Here is a 21,814-nt window from a genome sequence, read left to right on the forward strand (position 1 = left end):
TTATGAATATTAACACACATATACATTTAAACTTATTTATTTAATTTAACGAATTATTCAAAAAAAATTTATTTAACAATTCATTTATAGCTGCTCCAAACCATCGGTCTCCAAATACAAAATAGCTCATCTTGAATGAATAACCCATCTGACCTGTCCTACTCATTTGACCCTCACTGCTTGAATTGCCTTCTACTGGTTCAATTGATGTCTAAACGATAACATGCAGTATTTTTTATATGTTTTTTTTTTTTACATTCAGTGATTTTTTTCATTTCTTTTTTTTTAAGGTGATAAGGGTATTTGAAAAAAAAACTTTTAATAAGGCATTAATGAAGCATGGATTTTGAGAGAGCAATAATTAACTTAGCCGGCAATTGCACTATAAAAACGATATACATTGTTTAATATGACTATTTTATATAATTTAGTTGATGTTATATTAATAATATATTCAGTCTCATAAAAATACTTTTCAATAACTAATGATATTTAATAAAATTTAGAGACGCTGGATTATAATCTTTAGCGAATATACTCCCTATTTTTTTTTCCAAAAAAAATTACAAATTTATATGAATAAGTGGTAACAAGATCAAATGTAATAGGATGATTCACTTTAACAGACATCTCAAACTGTTGATCTAACCGTCAAACTATCTAGAAACTCTTCTTTTTTTTTTATTTTGGGGGCCATCTAATGTTAATAATATTTTGACTAATTTGTTGAATTAATTTGGATAACTTTGAATGAGTCTACAATTTATCTGACTTTAACACATTCCAAAGTCTTCCTGTTCGTTCGAAGCCATCATTTTGACACCCAAATAAGTCAAAATAATCTTTAAAAAAGTTAAGAAAGTAATTCAATTGCTCAAACACATAAAAGAATAAAAGACCAAATCACGAGTCAACAGTCCAAACCTCGGGAGCCGGCACAGAGACCGGTTCACCGCTGATCGCGCGCGGTCCATCTCCCTAATTGATCTGCTGGACCCGGTTCAACCACTTACCGCTACAATCCAACGACCGGTCAAACGAGCTTACTTTGAACCTTCCCCATTTGACGTCATCCATAGCATCAGCAAGTCGTCCACTTTCCGCAGCTGCGGGCTCCATCGTTTCTGCTACCCCTTCGTTCTTCCTTCAGTTTAACGTGCCTCTCTTTGACACTGTCAAAAAAATATCTTATTTCAGAATGCTTGTATCTAATATGCTAATAATAATAATAATAGATTCACTCTTTGAAATTTTTAAAAATAAATGTGAATAATTTTCGTCACTAATATAATTTACAATTTATAAAAAAAGGGGTAAACTCTGTTATAAGATAAAATGTCTACTCATGTTAAATTAAATTGTTGCTCGAAGAAATTGGAACACCAAGTTGGAGTTGGTTGTGGCAAAAGACAATTAATATAAAAAAAAGTGAGGTTGATGTGATTTGATGCGTGTTAGGAATTTTGAAACTCGTGCAAATTGGTGACCTATCATATCTTTATCTTCGTAGATACAATTGGTGAGCCCGATTTTGACCTGTCCACCTGTTGCCATTTCTTCCGATCAAAATTTTAAGCACTCGAATTCATATCTAAAATTAATATTCATGGTTATTTTTTTAGTTACAAATAAATAATATTTGCTTGTTCCTGAAGCAGCAAAAAAAGAAAGAAAGGAAGGAAGCAGCGAACTTCTTTATCCCACCAAGTCTATTGTGCACGAGTCAAAACGAAACTTCCTCGAATCCACAACCTTTCAATTCATCTAGAAGCCATGGGGCCGAACAAATCCAGCCCTCGGTTGGGTAATTCATCATCGTCCATGATGAAATCTAATGGCCAAGATTTATCTTGGACATCCACGAATCCCTATATAAATCCATCTCCAAGCATTGCAACCATCCCCTTCTTACACTACTAGCTAGTGCAATATCGATCCAGTGCTAATTAATTAACTCAATTCTTCATCATCATCATCCATGGCTACGAGCGACACCACCTCCGGTCAGACCCAATGGGCTCCACTCGGCCTTTGGACTCAATCGTCATCGTCGCCGCCCTCCGCCGATGCATCAGACTCTATAATTGTCGCAGCCACATCGAGGAGTCCAACGACAATCAATGGCCTAGCCGCAGCCAAGGGCAGCATATCGTCGACGACGCAACCCAACATCGAAGGTCGAGTAGGCAAGTCAGCTGGTCGAAGGCGAACCAGAGCCTCACGACGAGCCCCGACCACGATGCTGAACACCGACACGGCCAACTTTCGATCCATGGTCCAACAATTCACGGGCATCATGTCGGGGCCGTACCCATATCCAATGATGGATCCAATACAACCTATCACGGGCTACAATTTCAATGAGCCAATATCTTCGGTTCATCGACCAAGCGCGATGCCCTTGGAGCTCCAACAGCAATTCCAATACTATGCACAACAACAAAGTCACCATGGCCATGGCCATGGCCATGCGCCAGAGCAGCAACAAGCTTCGCAAAATGAAAGCTTTGTTCCGGAGTCGAATAACTCGAGTGCAAATTTAGGGCTGGGTGATGAATTTTTCGCAGATGCCATGTACGCCCAATGGATGCCAACGACGAGTCCAACCTCCAACCCTAATATTAAGGTCGACCATGACTTCTACTTTTAAGAATTATATATAGATAAGGATAGAATTATGTAATATATATATAATCAATGACATGCATGTACATATCATCATCATCTCCTATAGATATATTGATTACTCATGGAATATTTCTAGAAGATGATATATATATATATATATATATATATATATAAGATGGTGACATATTAGTTTTTTATATATGTCCAAGGAGAATATTATTGAGTGTAAAAGAGGCAAAAGATGAACTACCACACAAATGGCAAAGACAAACCCACAAGTCATTGAATGAGTGGATGTGTTAATTTATGCCCCCTCCCCATCAAGTACTAGTTCATTATTTTTTGGTTTTTGCTTTTTTAATAATATTAATATTGATAAAATTATCAGGTTGAACTTTTCAAGCGTCGAGATTAATGTAGTGCTCATTAGCATGGCTTTAATTATATTTTAGGTCGTACGTCATCAATTGTTGGAGATTCAACCATGTTGACTAAAAAATAATTAAACTACTGTAAAATTTTAATAGTCAGAATCTCTCAATAGTTATCAGTGATAATGACTAAAGTTATACAAAAATTCTATCATAGTCAGAATCTCTCAATATTCATCAATTGTTCTTCGTTTGTATTTTTACATTGTCTATGTCGAATCATTATATATATATATATATATATATATATATATAGGCAATTATATTATTTGATGAGACAAACTATAAATATTTATATTGAACGGAATGGGAGGAAGATCGATGCTTTCAGCCTATCCATTAGTGACAAATTTGTAAGTCGATCTATTGGTAGCTTTTTTGATAATGAGGAACACGTAATTACGAATTGAGAGAGGCAAATTACATCGAGCAAATACCCTTTTAATTATTTATTTATTTTTTAATCTATACGAATGGGTCAGACCCATTGAAGTGTTACTGTGAGCCAGATAAGTGGTCCAAGTCATTATCAGGATCGAGTCAAATATGACGATGAGTTTGAAAGAGTCAAAGAGTCAAAAGTAACGGGTGAAAGTCAATCTGCATGTCTCTTACCTATGAGAAAGCAACAACAAACAAAGACAGACCAGACTGAAAGAGTCAATCAAAATGGCATCATCACTGTTCAAATTTCGATGACCAAACTAAAAAACTAAACTGAACTGAACTGAAGTAAAAAGTGAAGTAAGTTTAAAATAAATCCAATAAAATTGAACTGAAATGATGTTTTCCAAAGTTTGAAGTTCAAAAATATAATGCACGTAGATAGCGTAAGCGCTTCATTAATATTATATTAATATCAATAAATTAAAGCTTTATAGATGAGAGTCAAAAGGCTGCAGCCACTGCTCTCCATCAATGAATGAAATGTTCAGAAATTGTGCGACTTCACTTTCATTCAGCTTCATTGCATAAGCCACTCTCATCGCCCCACTGGCACCAGGACCACTGCATTCGTACTCACCATAAAACACAGTCCTGAAATATTACAAATTATATATTTATTATATATATTCCCCACCCAAAAAAATCAATTATATATACAGTGAAGAAAAATATGAAAATTCCATTAATTAAAATAATGTTATAGTCAGAGCTAGAGAACTAGCTAGCTAGTTACTGGTCTCGGTTGGGGTCGTTGAAGTCATTCCATCCTTCCGGAGCCACTACGTCGGACATGAAGGTGTTGATGAAGACGACGCGGGAGAAGGGCCCCCACGCCCGGCCCAGCCAGATCCGCCCGGTGCCGCCAATGCTGCAGTTGACGAAGGAAAAGCCGGTGTTGTCGTCCGCCGCTGTGCGGCCATGGGCGGTGACCGCGCCGTCGATAAACTTTAGTCCGGTGGGTACCGGAGCTGAGATAGATAGCATTTCACAGTTCTGAGGAGGAGGAGGAGGAGAAATTAAACAATAAGTGCAGGCAGTCGGTATGGATTAAGGAAAATGTTAAAGACAAGGGTTGAATCCTATGATTGATTGGTGCCTTCATGCGATATGATTATATTCCTACCTACATATATAAAGTTTAATTTAAAGCCCCCTAGCTAGCTTCATGTACGTAAATGTTATAACTTAAAAATTGTATATGAAAATTAATTAAGATTACCATCGCGTAAGTTAATTTCATCGATGAATTCAAGTCTGTCCTAATTAGAAAGAATTGTGCGAAATGTTCTCTTCTTGTAATTAGTTTTGTAGACTGCAGATTATATGAATAGGCCGACAATATATATAATATTGATGCATGAGAATGGCCAGGCTTATTTCATACTTAGCTTAATTAGGAATCAGGACATGTTATCTTCAGGGGCCGGGGCTCTCATGAACTACCCACCCATCCCATGCATGTGTCAGGCACGCTTTATTTCTTCACAAGCAAACTTCTAATCTATTAAACATCAAAAATCAGAACTTCTTAACCATGCAGTACTTTAATAAATAGAATTTGTCTTCAATTTAAAAAAGTATTCAAACAAGGCTCCGTACGTCTCAACCATGCATAATGTTATGACATTTTTAAATATCTCAAATCCACTTTTTTTATTTTTATTAAAAACATGTAAATTTTACTCCAATCCAATCCAATCATTTGGAAACTTAATTAGCTCCTACTAAGGAGGAAATCAGGCGATTGTAATTTGTCAAAAAAATATATATATATGTGTTATATATATTAACATTAACTTCACTTATTTGCTAAATCGAATATAATATATATACCTCGTACAAGGATGTTGCATCACCAAAAATGAAATCGATGGAGCCCTGAACAAAACATTCCTTGTAGAAATGGCGACCTCTGTCGTCATGCAGCGTGTCCTGCGCTCCGAAGAACCCACAGCCCCAGAAGGCCGCTTGGTCGGCCCCCACCCTTATCGCCACCGCCTGTGCTCCCATGTCGCCCGGGTTCGGGATGGGCGAAACATTCTACGCGTATATATCTATATTTTTTATATTCAATATATTAATAAATAGAATTAATTAATTAATTACCATGAAGCTTATGTTCTTGGCAATGAAATTTGCTCCGTAGACTGCGACGGACGCGCTATAAAACGTGCCGCCGGAGGAGTTGGCGGTGTCGTTCCAGGCAATGGCCGTCGTGTACATGCCTTGGCCTTGGAACGTGATCTTTGGCTTTGTCTTCGGTATTGTCACCTTCTCACTAATTAATTAACTCGATTAACCAAAAAAATAAATATCAAAATCTTCGAGTGAAAAGGAAATTAATATCAAAAGGGCGTTTTCCCCCCTTTTTAATTTTAATTATTTGCCACTGCTCGTTTATAATAGAATTTTAATTATAATTATTACTCGTGTCCACGTACTAGTAGATGCCGTGGTTGATCCAGATGATGCTCCTCTTCCGACCAAAGTCACCGACGGCGTCCACGGCCGCCTGCACGGTGGTGAAGCTGCAGCAGCCGTTGCCGTCGACGCAGAGGAACGTGGCAGTTTCGGTGTCAGTCGGAGGAAAGTCCGGCGGGAAGTCGTCACAAGGAGACTCAACGCGGTGATGGTGATGATGGTGCTTGCAATGCTGGAGAAAATTTTCGTAGAAATCCAAAGTGAAAAGGGAATTGAAGGGAGGTGGTTCTTCGATGAAAGCGAGGAGGAGCACGGCGAGGATAGCGACGGCGACGGAGAAGAAGGAGGCAAGAGAAATACTGGCCATGAGAAGGAATTAAAGGACATCAACGCATTGAAGGTGTGCATATGTGTATGTTTATATATGTATATATATATTTATATAAATATATATGATTGGAGAGGATGCATGTGTGTGCTTAATTCTCCTGTTTCTTGAAGGTATAGGCATGTCAGTAGCCTACCATGCTTAGTTGTAATATTTTTCATTTTATAAATTATCTTATAAAAAACTTTATATATATATATATATATATATATATATATATATATATATATATATATATATATATATACTATTAAAAAATATGCTCAGGGAGTCTTTTGAGTGAGGAATTTGAATGTTAGCGCAATCTAACTTTGGCATTTGGTAGATCTGTGTAAAGGTCCATCACAGAGTTCTGTTTTGTAGACATCATTGCAGTCGTAGGGTATCAGGGATTTAGTCTGTGATAGCATTATCCTAATTTCTAAATGTGACTTCTTCAATCCTCTACCTATGATTGTTCCGACAAATGCAACTGAGAATACAGTTCTTTTTTTTTTAGTTTTTCTAAAATATTAAATTTTCTGCATTGTTATAAAACAAATACAGTACCGACATCTCAACTAATCTACCAGAAAATACAAGAAGAACAAAACATCAAATCCACGTACTCTATTCCCAAAAAAAAAAAAAAAAGAAAATTACTGAACCACATCTCGCTGCTTATCACAAGAACTCCAAGTAGATGCAGCAGCAGGGGCGAACCTCGAGGAGAAAGTGTGATTAAAATGCTGGAAATCATTGTCCAATTGATCGGAAGTCGGCTCAAAGTTCTTGGAGTAGCTCAAAGGATCATACTGGCGTTGGAAGGCAGCAGGCCTCGTCGTCGTGGTCATGCACAGCACATGGCTCTTTCTCCTCACTTTCCTCATCAGCTTCCTCGTCAGCTTCCTCATCAGCTTCTGGACGACGGCCGGGGCGGTCGCTCCGTCGCAGCGAGGGCGGACGGAGGAAGAAGTGGTGGCGTCTGCCATCTCTCTCTCTCTCTACGGATCTCTCGATGGAGAAGAAGGCGAACAGAGGTTGTGGACAACACATGCGGCGGTTGTTTTATTTATAGTCTCGTAATTCATCACCCGGTCTGAGGCAAGTAATTAATTTACCGTCGGGATTCGATATCCATGGATCGGACGGATGGAAAGGGTCCTTCGTAAGATTTCTGTTCGTTAGATTTGGCTCGTTTTTTATGGAAAAAAAATAGTTAGATTCGATTCGATTTGAGGAATTTAAGAAATAATTACGAACCAGTCATAAAAGTAAAACTTGGACAGTTTTTATGGAAAAAAAAAGTAAGAAAATTTCAAATTAATTATGAAGCGAATATAAAGTTAAAAATTGGGATACGTTTTCGTAGATAAAGAGTTTGGATCCGATTTTATTTAAATTAACATTTGGGTTATGTTTTATGGGAAAAAAAACAACTCAGATCCGATTTGAGTTAAGGTTTTTTTTAATCAATTTATGAAACTAAGATAAATATCTTGAAATGCTAAATAAGAGTTTTTTTTTAGAAAAAGAGCTTTTTAATTATTTGATTGTAGAAGAGGTACAGGTCATAATTAGTTCGGTAAATAAAAATACTATAAAATATGTATTTATTTATGAAAAATATAAGGATAAATTAATTAAAATATTGTATTATCACCAATTATTATTTTTTTAAAAAAAAGAATGAATGAATATTTATTTATATATTAAATTGAGTTAATAAATAATCGGGGTCAAGTGATTGAAATGGTGTGGCAGAATTCATGATTAATATTCATGAACAAAATACAATAAAAATCAAAATTCTGATTAAATTAGATTTTTTATTATTATTCTTGGAGGGTTCATTTACTTCTTTTTAACTTTCGACAGTCGATTTGAACATTAAATTAATTAGCGATCCAGAATATTTCAGAACATTGATTAAAATCATATACGCATTCTCCGATCACATGCACTTTTTTGGGTCAAAAGATTCCATCACTGATCACATTTTCCTTTATTTTACTTCTTACTAAGCAAATAAATAATAATCAGTGAAGCTGACTCAGACACCAACTAAAAGTCCAATTAAATATAAATTAAGTCACATGCTGGAACTACCCCATCATATTTAACTCACAGACACTACAGTAGTCAAATAAGGGGAAATGATCTCTGCTTGTATATATATTTTAATATCTGACGTGATGAATTAAAAAGAAAGGTTTAACTGAGGAAGCTGAGAAGTCAGTTTCTACCTTTTATTTCTGCAATAATTCCGGCCCTATCGTTTTTTTTTACTTAAAAAAAAGTTATAACAAATTGGCAAACTGGATACAATAACTAAATTTATCAATCAAGAGTTAGCAAGAACAATCCACTAACTATATAGAACATATATATATAAATAAATAAGACAGTAACAGTTCACCTCACAGGCTGAGGCTCACACCTTACACATAGATCTGAACTCAATATCAACAATATAATTAATATAATACACACATAACAATAGCAGAAAATTAAATGAATCCTCCTCAGAAGCACATATCCAGAACGCAGCAGCAACACAAGGCAGCACAGCTGCAAATCGAACAAATTATACAAATTAAGAAACTATTTTAATTTTTATCCCCAACAAAATTTATCAAGTGCCAGAAACAGATTAATTGTTTTATCTTTGTTGGTCAGGAAAATAAATAAATAAATAAATAAAATTTAAAATAATTCTCGGTTTCGTTCTCACCATCCTTTCCAGAATCCATCGCCGCGGCTGCTCGTCTCGACGGGAACCTGCTGCTGCTGATTCACCTTGCCGTCTCTCGTCGGATAGCCCGGAGGTGGAGGCGGCGCCGTCGTCGGTGGGTAGGCCTGCTCCGCCGGTGGTGGGTAAGAAGTGGGCGGGGACGGATAAGCTGCAGGATTTACAGATATGGATATTCATGTTAACAAATTAATAAAACAAAAAAAAAAGTTTTTGAGGATAATCGAATAAATACCTTGAGGAGGAGCTTGTTGCTGGGAGTAGTAACTCATGGTCTTGAAAGATCAAATACAAAAATGAGAAGCTGATTAATGGCAAATCTGAATGATACACATAGTGGAATGAGTTGAGGGATATATATAACTTTTTTCTTGTTAAATTATTTAATTGAATACTGGGACCGACAGGAAGGTGTTAGTCAACACACGTTTCGATCGAGGACGGGTCAAAGAAGACAATCTAAAAGCTTCAGCCAATAACTGAAAGGCAGGTGGGCAAAAGATTATATCGAAATGATACAATAAATTGATTCCGAGCGAAGTAACGCACCAGCGAAGAATTGTTAACGCGTTTCAGATTTCAAACCGCATCCGAATCAGATTCATGAACCATTTTTCAAAGCAGCTCATACACATTTTCAAAAAATATGAGGATAGGTTAAATTGAAAATAAGTAAAGATCAATCTTTAAAAAATTGGATCGAATTAAACAAGAAGATCAAAAAGAATTGAATAAGAGATTAAGAATAACTTTTCGTCTTCCTATTAATTCAATTTTGGACCCAGTCTTGTCCAATATTAATTATCATACACCAGATTAATTATCTTATTTTTACACCTCAATGTACTTTTTTTTAAAAAAAATCAAGATTAATATTTTACACCAGATTAATTACACACACACACATATATAAACAGCTCGAAGAGATAAATTTTCTTATATATTCAACCTCTCTGTGTTTTCTACATATTGAATCTTCAAACGTTGTAATAAGTGTTATTTACATGAATATCACTCGAGATCATCAAGCCTTCAAAAGCCAACCAGTATCACTACTGCCTTCTCTTTACTGGATGCTTTCAACTTCTGAAGGGACCTTGAGGCAATAACATTCAAGTATAACTTGCCTGTTAAGAAATCAGGTCGTCAATGGCTGACTCTCTTGTTCCTGTTGTGCCTGGCCCTGGTTTTGGGAATCTCTGGAGACGGAAAAGAAGGAGAATATGCTTTCAGAAGATGCACCACCAAGCAATGAGAACAGAAGGGATCCTAGAGAATTGGTCGGCCTCGGCAGAATTCTTTGATGGGGGTTAATATTCAGAACCTCTCGAGGTTCATTGTTTGCAAAGGGTGTATTGGACTCTCCAGTTTGATCAGACCTTGTAGAGATTTCAGTTGTTGCCGTTGTGGGTTCATTTCCCGATGGATGGTGGTTAGGTATGCTTACTCTGGCAATGTGAAACGTTGAGGTGTAAATAGCAGATGATGTGATCTGAACACCAGTTTGTTGTTGCAGCTGAGCACGAGCTCTCATGAATCTTTGTAAGGCAGGGACCTGAAATAAGATGGAGAAGGATGTAAATGCATTGAAGAAATTCTGACTTCGCCAGCTCTCGTTGACCATCAGGTTGCTTCAACAAAAAGCCCAAATTGCTCGCGCAAGAGCATGGAAAAGCATGAGCAATAAAGTGAATTTGGTTAAGCCACAACTGAAAAAATGTTTGCATTATGAAACAAGAAGAAATAACATGATTTCATTGCAGTGATGCTTCTTATTTACTCATGGTGTTCCATAGAGTTTGTCATCGCTTTCTACAAGAAATTGCATCGACTAAAAAGGCTAAGTTTACTAAATTAAGTCTACCAATAACAAAATGAGCAAGAGAATTAAGCTTCAAGTCCAAAGCCATTATTATCACCATGGAAGAAGATAAAATTTGTATTGTAAGCCAGAGAACCATTCACCTCAAATCGGTTCCAGAAGTAAAGAATCAAGTGTTGCATAAATGCTGCCATTGCAGAAAAAGCCACATAAGAAAAACCTGCACAGAAGCACAAATAAATAAAAATAGGCAAATTTTTACAAGCTTGCAAAAAAAAACTTTTAACAATTATATAAACATTAATATTACTTACCGTAAGGATAAGAAAAGAAATAGATGTGAAATACAAGGAAATAGAGCAAGAAAAATCGAGGAAAGAACTGCATTGATATGGTTGTCCGCACACTACAAAATAAGCACACAAAAAAAATTATATAAGAAAGCTGCATTATAATCCAAGAGTTATCGGATGTAAAGAGTTTGTCACAACCCATAAATGGAAGAAAAGAAAGTTACTTTATGCCACATTATAATCCAACTGGCACTTACATTTATCTTAAATGTTATTTCAATAAGACTGATTGGTAGTTAAATTAAAAAAGGTCCCATCCATATCTGATCACTGCAAAGTGTCCCACAGAGGCACCTCCATGCAACCCAACGAACTCAACATAAATCTGGTGACATACTTCCTTTATGGATAACTATGTAAGGTCTTGTGGCATATACAATTAAACAGGAAGAAAAAGAAAAAGAAAAAGACGGAAGCATGAATCTTTCAAAATATGTTTATGACATTTTATTCCCTCCCCCTTCTCCATCTCCTCTCTGCCTTGCAGCCAAACGCCCCCACTTTCTCCCATCCCGAAACAGTATGAAGCAGTCAGATTTTGTGGTTTGTTCATACTGGCAGCATCTGTGGAATCCCTTCTACCATGCCTTGCATGGTTCTATATCACAGTGACAGTGATGAACTCGAGGGGATTACAATTACAATTGTGTAACATTGTTATAATTTTTTCCCAATCTTTAGGCACATTGAAACCCTAGTTAAGAGGTGCAAACTTGTCATCTACTGAAGTGCCAAGTGGTCTCCAAGTAGGCTTCTTTGTCAAGTTCCATCAGTTTCCTAATAAAGATATCTATATGTTATGAATTGGGTACTAAATGGTATATTTTTCAGTTCAGGTACCAAATAGGTAGGTGTTCAGGGTAAAGTTCAAGTAAATAGACAACCTACTAATGCACATCTATAACCAGCTACGGTTAGTATTCTGACTTGAGGTTAGAACTATCTATTCACTAAAGATCGTATAACCTAAAGGTGCACACACAGCATAAGTAGACCCATGAATAGCAACACAAACAGAGGTATTACCTGATCATCGTAAATAGTTCACACAGCCACACAAGAGTTAAGACCAGGATTGCTAGTAGCTGGTCATCATAGAACTCAAATAGGAAAAACAGGATGCCAATCATAATCTGCAGCAACCAAGAGGTGAAATATCAGATGAGAAGTGCCCATTTAGCAAACTAAGATAAAATGATAAATCACCAAAAAAAAGATTAACTTCACTTTTTCACTTACGGGTACAAACACCAAAGACTCAATTACATGCACAAAGATTAACTGGAATGTTGGAAGATGATTACGAGCATGGTGTTGAAGCTGGACTGCAGACCCAAGAGAAAGAAAATGTAAAATTAAATCTACAGCCTATAAAAATACAGAAGATTACTACTGACAAGAAGAAACTAAACAAACCTGTAAATCTAAGCATTCGAGATTGTGTTTCCCTCAATGTAAATGAAACTGACATTGTAGTGGTAAAGAATACAAACAATGACATTATGAGTACACCACATTTGGTACCCAAGTATTCTGCAAAGCATCCCTCAATATAAGGTCAATAAAATTAGCAAATCGAGGTGTTATTGGAAGGAAAAGAAACGAAAAAGGAAATGTTATTTAGTTCACTTAAATCTACTAATTGGCTGAGGAATATAACAATTATGCAGGAGTCAATCACATTAAAAAAATCATGCCTACATGACAGTTCTCAGTTGTATTAACCAGCAATACAGTTTAATGATATTAGCATGTTTAACACGTAAAGGATTAAGAATCATGTGAGAAGAACATCATTATGTATGTCAAAATAGATGTGCTTTAGATGGCATACATAGTGATCTTTGGTAGGAACTTCATGTGTTGGGTTAGTCGGGTTTTGGCTCAAACCAACCATACATAAAACTTAAGGTATCTGATCTGAACCAAACACCTGATCCAGGCAAGCCAAAACAAGACAATAGCCAAGCTAGGTCACGTATCAAACTAACACAAACTTCTACATTTTAAATTGGTCCAATTCAAAATTGAGCCAAATTTTATTCGACAATCTACAGAATTGCTCAGATTAAATTGAATAAAAAACATAGAAGTATGTTAAACAAAGCTGGCTTGGATTCTGTTTGGTATTAAGATCCTTGTTTGGGTTGAGTTAGGGGGAGAAAATCTGAAATCAAATATGAAACCAAATTTCTAAGTTAAAAAAAAAATCAGTGACTCTAAAGAAGTTTTAATCTGATTGAGTTAAGATATTCTGAACATTTTCAATCCATGGTTATATGGTAGGCTTGCACCTACAAAACTTAAGAGATCAACAAGATTGGGTCATAGAAATAGCTTTTTTCATGGATGAATACGCATAAGTGTTCTGCTACCCAGCACTAGTACATGCATGCATACACTGGTCATCCTAATTGGTTATCAGAGATAGTTAATTCTTAAAAAGCTATCTCTAGAACATTTTACCAAGACTACCACTGAGAACATACCAGTCAGTCCGACAGAGAACCTGGAACCAGTAAAATTTCCAGTTCGAGTAAGCTTAGAAATCAGAAATGTCAAAAAATCTCGGATTGCCCTAGGAGACCCAAGTGGTTTGGGTAAACTTAGAAATCACATGAATGATCTAATTGTGGTTACAACGACTAAGGCATCAAAACAACCAATACAGTAACAAAACTAAAAGGATCAACAGCATCTTAAGAATGAAATATATGCCAATTTCTCTTTCAAGAGACATAAGAAATTCTTTTATGCAGACACCTAAAATCATGTAACGGAATGGGTACAGAGAGAACTGTTTCAGAGTTGGATATTCAACAAAAAAAGAAGGATTTTATTTTTTCAGCAAAAGCCTAAAATCAACGAACCTCCAAAACGTGTAGGACCATCTGATGCTTCTTGACGATAACTAAGATCATAGAACTCTTTTGTTTGGTAATTGTAAAGATAACCTGCATAATTCATGAGAGTAAAAACTTTTATGTGAAAACTACTAAAACTTATTAATTTCTAAGATAACACAAGGAACATTAGTTAGAGTGAATTAAAAAGAATTTGCTCCCACTACAAAGCTAAATTTCTGGAATAACTAACAGAAAGGGCTAGGAACACAAGGCATACCAAACATCAAATGCAAATAGAAGTTGTCAAACCATTAAAAACCAATGATTTCTAAGTAGCTGGTATTGACATAACCTGACCTTCCAACATTGTGCAACAGAAAAGGCCCATTAAATGTTTTGAACAATTGCAATAAAAGTTCCAACTTTGCAGCAATAAATTTAATATCATGATTTATTGACAACAATGAAACATGATAAAAAGAAGAAAAAAAATGCTCACCATGCCCAGGAGAATTTAGAAGTGTATTCATCAAAATAGTATCGTAACCAACAAACATGTTGATAAGAAGTCGTTGCCACCTATCAAGGGATATACACAATAATATTATTATGTTGGGCAAGAGAAAAAATAACAATTTCATGATGCTTCATTAAAACATAAGACAACGGTATCTTTTCATACTAAATTATCAATCTTCTGCCTGTAAAATAATTAAAACCTAACTTTAACACTTAATCTTACCATTTACCAAGTTACTATAATACTCCAATTTAGTTGAATCCAAATAATTTGATTCAATACCTGCCTTATTTCTTACCTAAAACCATGCCCCTCCATCTCACCCATAAGTTGTTGCCTCTTTCCACTCTTTCCTTTGTCACTCGTTTTCGTTTGCTAGCCACATCTATGTTACTATCCTCCAAGAAATTGATAGACCCACTATCTTTTATCATCTTGTTAAACCCTTTTCCTTTTCTCCCCCACTGCCCTGCCCATCCCAATTTGGAATAAAGTGAGATTTCAACCATTATGTAAGAAATCAGATGATTCATCTAAATCTATGGTTCTCTTATGACTTCAACCATCATTAGTTCATGCGCAGACAAATTTTTATGTTCTTTTCGTGTGCCTTGGTGAGGTTCCTTCAGGCAGCCAATTCCTAAAACAAAAAATAGGCTTGGCAAACACTGATCATGATGAAACTTGATCAAAATTGGTCAAGCCTGCACAATTTAGAAAACATTCATTGTGTGCAGTAACTAGAAGTTCAAACCCTTAGAAAATGATTTGCCTAATGACATCTTCATAAGGGATAATATGAGACCATTCATCATCAAATTAACTAAAAGCTGAAAATCAAAGATGTGGCCAGCAAGCCTACCAGTTTAATGGGTTTGATGGCTCAACTGGTCCAACTAGTCAAACTGATTGGCCAGGAAAATAACATTGTAGATATGATTTAGACTTTTATATTATCATGTATTTTATGTTTAACAAACATATTAGAAAATAATATAGATAAAGCAAATTTTAAAAAGTAAAAAAAAAAATATATTTTATATAATATTCTGTGTGTGGTGGGTCAGTGGGTGATTGGAAGTAGACAACTAAGTTACTATATAAAACACTGGATTGTAATTTACATATTCAAGATGATCATTTCCAATGTAGATGCATGGATTATCAAACGATTTAAACATAAGAGGTACAGAGTCACCTGTTCCCAAAGCATGAGCTTTGAGCGGATATTGTAATATTGACAGTTTGTATGTTGTGATGAGATTTGGCTACTTCAGGAAGTAGGAAATATCCCTGCAGAATAAATACACAGCATTATAATTCGTAGCAATGCCAAAACATAGATAAAGGTTCCTGCATATGGAACTGGATGCTGGTCCTATCAAGTTGAAAAGATCAATTGTTTTATTACCCTTTCTGTTGTGTATAAATATATTGGCTCAATTGCTCTGCTTTTCTTCTCAAGATATCGAGCTGCAACAGGGAGCAAAAGTGTCAAAAGAATATGCCACAACATTCCCATATTAAAATATATGCATAAAAGATAAATAAAGAAATCACCTGGCAAAGACTTAATATCTCCAAAGCGAAAAAGCCATAAGCACTCAAGAAAATCAAGGAACGGATACCACCCTGCACGTTTCTGTAGTTCAAAGTTTGGTCCTCAGAGATGAAACACATATTGTACAGAAGTCATCATAGAAACTAAACTGCTTAAAAATTTGCAGAATGTTCTTTGTTCAAATCCCATGCACAAACTGCTTAAAAAAATATTTTAATCCAAACGAAACAGTAAAATTCTTTACAGAGGAAATGAATCTTCAGATACAGCAAAAATCAATGGCTACAATCAAACTTTTGATTTAGTTGCCTATGCAGTGTCAATACAAAATTATCTAGATCCAGAATGATCAAAGAAAACTCAAATTGAAGAAGGCAAGTTTTAAGCAGCTAAAACATTTTCACAACAATCCGTTCCTACCCAAGGTCTGAAATCTAATTCTGAGCTAGAGAATTGGTCACCCGATATAATGAGACATGCCGGCACCAGCTGATCATGCTGATCTCGAGTTATCAGTCCATATGACAAACCCTAAGGGAAGAAGATGAAGAGAAAAAAAAAAAGATCCAATTGCCTCATCGGAACACGCTCTACCTCACCCATGCCTGACAGAAGACTCACTGATTAGCATCTTCACAGAAGTAACTTGGCCATCTATTATTGTTGTTGAGGAAGGCTTGCCTTGCCTCCTCTTCATCTTCATAGCATCTCGAGTTCTCATCCCATTTTGAGAGTTGGACAGTGCAAAAACGATAAGTTTTATAGTTTCACCTATGCCAACCAACTCTCTGATGTTAAATTCGGATTCTCTTCCAACAATCTTTCAACTTAAGCTATGTGGTATTACCATTTAGTTCACTTGTTAGATACATGAAAATTAAATATGTGGTACACAAAGTACTTTAGTTGGTTGTAAGCAGATGAGATAGCATTGACGAATAATAATCTTAACTCCTGATAGATTCCTAGAAAGTAAAGAGACCCTAAGGTTCACTTTTTCTCTTAACTGGCATTTTGTTATCTACATTTTCTTGAATTAAAACAAGCAAGAGGAGAAACTTGGAAAAGGAATAGAAAATTAGACAATGAACAACAAGTAGTATTAAATATCACGCTTGCTTTTTGCCAAGCAACATGACATAATAGCATGAATTTAATTTATTCTCTCCCTATGCAAAAGGGCTGTTGCGTTAGGACAAAAGCCCCTCGTAATTTACCCCCTTCCAGAGTGTGTGGGGCCACCCTAGAGGGGTCGCTAAGGTGACGGCTTCACCTTTTGTCACAATGAATTTAATCTGTGCTCTTCTTTTTTGTCAAATGTTGTTTTTAGATATACAACATTGTGCAAATTATAAAGGGATCAAGTTAGTGAGTTGTACCTTAAAATTTTGAAAAGAGCTATTGAGGAAAAATAAAGGGTTGTGACACATACCTCTGAAAAACAAATTTACTCCATTGATTGAATTTATTAAATTAGACAACTAATGAGTAAGTTAAGAGAAAGGAAGAACAATATTTGTATGATTCTTATTGATTTGTAAAAAGCTTGATCTCTATACAATTACTATGGTGGGTTTTAGAATAAAAAGGTATACAATAATTAAGAATATCTAGTAATTATATTCATGTGTAAAAGAAAAATGATAAGGTAGTTACTAATGTTAGAACCATTTGGCGTGTGTTAGGTATTAGCTAAGAAAAATAATTTCAAAATAAAAGAAAAAAGAGAGATTAAGATGGATAAACATAAACTTGAGCTCGAAATATCTATGTTATTCAACAAAAAAAGAACAAAATATCATTAGTAGTATAAATAATGGGTGGTTGAGCTTCTAAAGTGTTGTTTGATCATTATGTACCCCTTAGGTTAAAAAGAAAAAAAAAAGGTTTTACACTACATTCTACCATATTTTATGGACCATAATGAAGAGAGGTCCAGAGGAGGCCTTGAATTGATTAGAGAAGAAGCTGCATGATGTAAAAAAGGAAACTAAGATAGACAAATAAGTTGCATATAGTTAATCCTGTATACTTGGGACAAACACGGTCTTAGGAGGATGATGATAAATTAAATGTCTTTAACGATTAGGCAGTACTTTCAACCAAATAGTATTTGAGAACGTGATAATTTTCAAAATGTACATAGATAGATGTTAGCAGTATATAATATTAACATTTTTTTTTATTTGGTATCAGAAACAAAAAGTTAAAGATGCCTATGATCATTGAACTTGCACCAAGACCTTTCAAATGGTATCAGCATTCTAACCAACTTAGAACTAGAACACGAATTTAAAGAACATGGTGAAAGAATTTGACAAAATTCATAATCACCACTCAAGAAGGGAGAAAGTTCAATTATTGAAGAAGCTTTTAACTGCAACAAAGCAATTCACTGTTAAGACAAATAATGACATCCAGCAGACATGACCTTCCAAAATTAGGTTTCTAAATGAACATAAAGTTGGTGAAAAAGATCCATGTTCAGCTCAATAAGAGCTCATTTATGTCCATTCCCATAAGCATAACATGTAGTCATTAAAGAATGCAGATACTTCAAATAAAATTAAACAACTCAGACTTAAATGTAGCAAAAGGATAAGTACAATGAAAATTGATTCTCACCCATGAATGACTGGCAGAGATCAGAAACTCCTTTCCTCTTTTCCAAAATGAAAGAAATTGCATCTTCAACTTACTAGAGAAGTCTTTCGCTTCTACTTGTTTGATGAATTCACTGATAGAGATTGGATAACCAATTTGAAGAATTGGTGACTCAGTTTTTGAATCTATCTCATGTTCCATGGTCTTAATAATGGTAGTGTCGGATGTTTTTCCCACCACAGGAACGAGCAACTCTTTGTCATTCTTCCATGATTTAAAAATCAGTTTGCTCCGTCTAGAACCTGAACCTAACCAGTTTGACCAAAACTTGGTAGATAAAATGGTGAATCCATCTGCTGCAATATCTGGACCACAAGTATTCTCTTTAAAATGTCCCCTCTGAAGCTCTAAACTATTCCATTCAGATGAGTTCCAAGTCCAAAGACCTGCAGTAGTTATCTGAAATAACTGGCATGAGTCAACAAAGGTTCAACTAGTAGCCAAAGAGTAAAACAAAATTGAGTGAATCAAAATCAAAGGCTTGCCAAACAAGTGCACAATGAGTTAGCAAACAAGTACTACAAGAAAAAAGGTAGAAACTTAAAGATTGTGCTTATGAGTATGCAAACATTTAAATGCCCTGTAAATGATATACATATAAATGCATATAAGGTTTTGTGCATGGATATATCCAAGTTTCCCATGAAAGAAAAGTAACATCCCAATGCTCATAATGAAGCAAGATCCACTGAAAAGTTAAACATCAATTTATGTATGTATATATATTGAAGTTGTTAGACTGAGAAATGAAAGAACATCCAGGGTAAAAGAATAAATAGTATACCTTGATTTGTACTAATTGAGCTTCTCCGAACTTTACTCCAGATAGCTCACTTGCACATCCAGGCTAAAATAAAAAAGAACCAGTTAGTTAAAATATTCATTCAGGTCTCTTCTTCAATATATCTCCGAGGTTTCTTAAATAATGCCAAACTTCCATAGCTAATGCTATTGGATACTTTTGAGAGATATCTCTGGAACTCTAGCAACCCACTCAACCCCGTAAACTACAACAAGCACATTGAAGCCTATTTCATTCTAATAAATTCTGACATAATAGCTCCTAATTTTCTCAAAATGTTCCTCCTGATATAAGTTCCACAAATTAAGAAAAAAAGATGTCACCATGATAATGCCCAAGGTAGAGAGCAGAAAATGGATATTATCACCATAGAAATCGCCTGACCCATCAAGCTGCTCAGGCTCAGTCACCAAATGGAAACAATCAATGTAGATTAAAACCCATTTTATAAACTGAATCTTCAAGCATTATCAATGAACATTATTCTAAAAGTTTTTCCAACTTGTAGTTCAGAATACATAAATAAATTTATTAACAAGGAATCATCTTTAGTAGACTGAAACTCGATAGGCAAGCTGAAGAATGCCGGAGAAAATGGCCAGTATACTGGACACAAACTCCAATTGTTCTCGCATTTCGAAAGAGGATGTCAAGACTCATGAAGAAAGTGAGGAGACAAAGAAAATTATTAGGCATGTTCGAAACCTCATCTCTACTCTAAACAAAATAGCGAAACACCCCGAAATTCAAGATATAATATAACACGGAATGGTAGGCGAAAAGAAGTAGCGAGAGACCTAGGAGGATTGCCGAAAAGACTCACCTGTTGGACGAAATTGACGTGCATAACGAAAAGAAGAGCGAAGATTACAACGGCAAAGGTGAAGTACATGAACTCCAGCGCCATGCGAATCCGCGGAGTGAGCAGCTGCGAAAGCATCCCCGACAACCGGGCGTGGACTCGGAGGTACGTCTGCTCCGGATCCATCGCCAACTCCACTTCCAAATCAGTTCCAAGTCGAACCTTTAGGGTTTCTTCTTCCCTTCCGGAAAGAGAAGCCACGAAGAGGAGATCAATGGTCGGCTTTTCTACCTTGTGATCGCTAAATTGTTCGCCAAGAAAACTCGGGGAAAGAAATGGAATCGAAGCCTCGAACAGGAAAACAGAAACGACCACCACAAATCCATGTATTTATCAGGAACGGATGACTCCATAAAATCCGCTATGATTGATCTACGCGCACCGCAACCTGTTCAATTTTTCATTTCAATTTAATAAAATTTGTATTTCGTTTAAATTTTTAATTTTTTAAATCCCATGTAATAATATACATGTATTTGTTTTATTTTTAATAAATTGGACGATGATTTCCAACGTAATAAATTTTTGAATCAGTTCGACTAATTTTTTTTTTTTAAAAAAAAAGTTAATTTTTTTACACACATCATCCCTCAAAGGTCAACAACTCAGCTCAATTAAGCTTGATTTTGGTAGGTTCTGCGTCCATTCCATGAACCCCAAAATAAACAAACAACGAACGAATCCACCTTCAATAACGACACGAAGTTCGGTCCTATGGTGGGTCATCAACATTTTAGAACATAGAATTTGTTTTCAGAGAGGGAGGGATTCGAGCTGCTGCTCCAGTTGTGTTTGTCTGCAGGAAGACTTTTGGTCGAGATGAATGAAGGAAGGAACAAGAAGATGACCAGATTTACCATTAACGGTAGATATCATGGACCTGCTTACGCTGCTGGATTTAAGAGGCGAGGATATATAATATAATATACTTCCAGTTTACGAGAGAGAGAGAGTTCTTCCGCATTCATCTCATCTCGGTGAAGAACTAATGGAGAGGAGGAGGCATGCTTCTCTGCGAGCCACTGCAACCCAAAAGCGACGATAGAGGGGAGGGGGGATCCATCCCTTCTTCTTCACCCTGCGTTTCCTTCCTGGACGATCGGCATGCCATGCAAGCGCAAAGACGACAGAATGGATGCACATCTTGCATGCGCGCGCCCACAAACGGTGAGCACAGAGCCAAATCCCAATGCGGTGGAAGTGGAAGAGTCCCTTTCGTCTCTGCAATTTGCAAACACAGGCTCAGCAGAGGTAAAGAAAGTCTAAATCTTAACTGAGAAGCTCTATAAAAAATTATACCGAAGACTTTTATAGCATTGTTGTAAGCGAGGACACCTT

General features: G+C 35.9%; 4 protein-coding genes across 4 annotated transcripts; 1 reads left to right on the top strand and 3 right to left on the bottom strand.

Annotated features, from left to right (window-relative positions):
• Nucleotides 1-1,867: 1,867 nt before the first annotated feature.
• LOC141816089 (uncharacterized) lies at nt 1,868-2,754 on the top strand. The gene has a single exon (XM_074703922.1). The coding sequence runs from the start codon at nt 1,979-1,981 to the stop codon at nt 2,648-2,650; it is 672 nt and encodes a 223-aa protein (XP_074560023.1). The 5' UTR covers nt 1,868-1,978; the 3' UTR covers nt 2,651-2,754.
• A 1,180-nt stretch (nt 2,755-3,934) lies between these two features.
• Nucleotides 3,935-6,294, bottom strand: LOC141816040 (putative pectinesterase 8). Its single transcript, XM_074703871.1, has 5 exons — nt 5,948-6,294; nt 5,613-5,784; nt 5,340-5,546; nt 4,240-4,499; nt 3,935-4,097 (listed from the first exon to the last, which is right to left on the bottom strand). The coding sequence occupies exons 1-5, from the start codon at nt 6,292-6,294 to the stop codon at nt 3,935-3,937; spliced, it is 1,149 nt and encodes a 382-aa protein (XP_074559972.1).
• A 2,364-nt stretch (nt 6,295-8,658) lies between these two features.
• LOC141816083 (protein CYSTEINE-RICH TRANSMEMBRANE MODULE 9-like) lies at nt 8,659-9,387 on the bottom strand. The gene is made up of 3 exons (XM_074703916.1): nt 9,282-9,387; nt 9,029-9,197; nt 8,659-8,865 (listed from the first exon to the last, which is right to left on the bottom strand). Exons 1-3 carry the CDS (start codon nt 9,316-9,318, stop codon nt 8,820-8,822), a joined length of 252 nt encoding a protein of 83 aa, XP_074560017.1. The 5' UTR covers nt 9,319-9,387; the 3' UTR covers nt 8,659-8,819.
• A 583-nt stretch (nt 9,388-9,970) lies between these two features.
• On the bottom strand, nt 9,971-20,757 carry LOC141816085 (membralin-like protein At1g60995). The gene is made up of 14 exons (XM_074703918.1): nt 20,438-20,757; nt 19,597-19,659; nt 18,774-19,211; nt 16,148-16,229; nt 15,999-16,060; nt 15,786-15,880; nt 14,567-14,646; nt 14,092-14,175; nt 12,638-12,754; nt 12,461-12,546; nt 12,248-12,354; nt 11,183-11,274; nt 11,012-11,088; nt 9,971-10,601 (listed from the first exon to the last, which is right to left on the bottom strand). Exons 1-14 carry the CDS (start codon nt 20,600-20,602, stop codon nt 10,185-10,187), a joined length of 1,965 nt encoding a protein of 654 aa, XP_074560019.1. The 5' UTR covers nt 20,603-20,757; the 3' UTR covers nt 9,971-10,184.
• Nucleotides 20,758-21,814: the final 1,057 nt, after the last annotated feature.

Source organism: Curcuma longa, unplaced genomic scaffold, assembly GCF_044706935.1.
Source record: "Curcuma longa cultivar G26 ecotype Majalengka, Jawa Barat unplaced genomic scaffold, ITB_CL_G26_1.1 contig_14126, whole genome shotgun sequence".
In the NCBI taxonomy this organism is placed as follows: Eukaryota; Viridiplantae; Streptophyta; class Magnoliopsida; order Zingiberales; family Zingiberaceae; genus Curcuma; species Curcuma longa.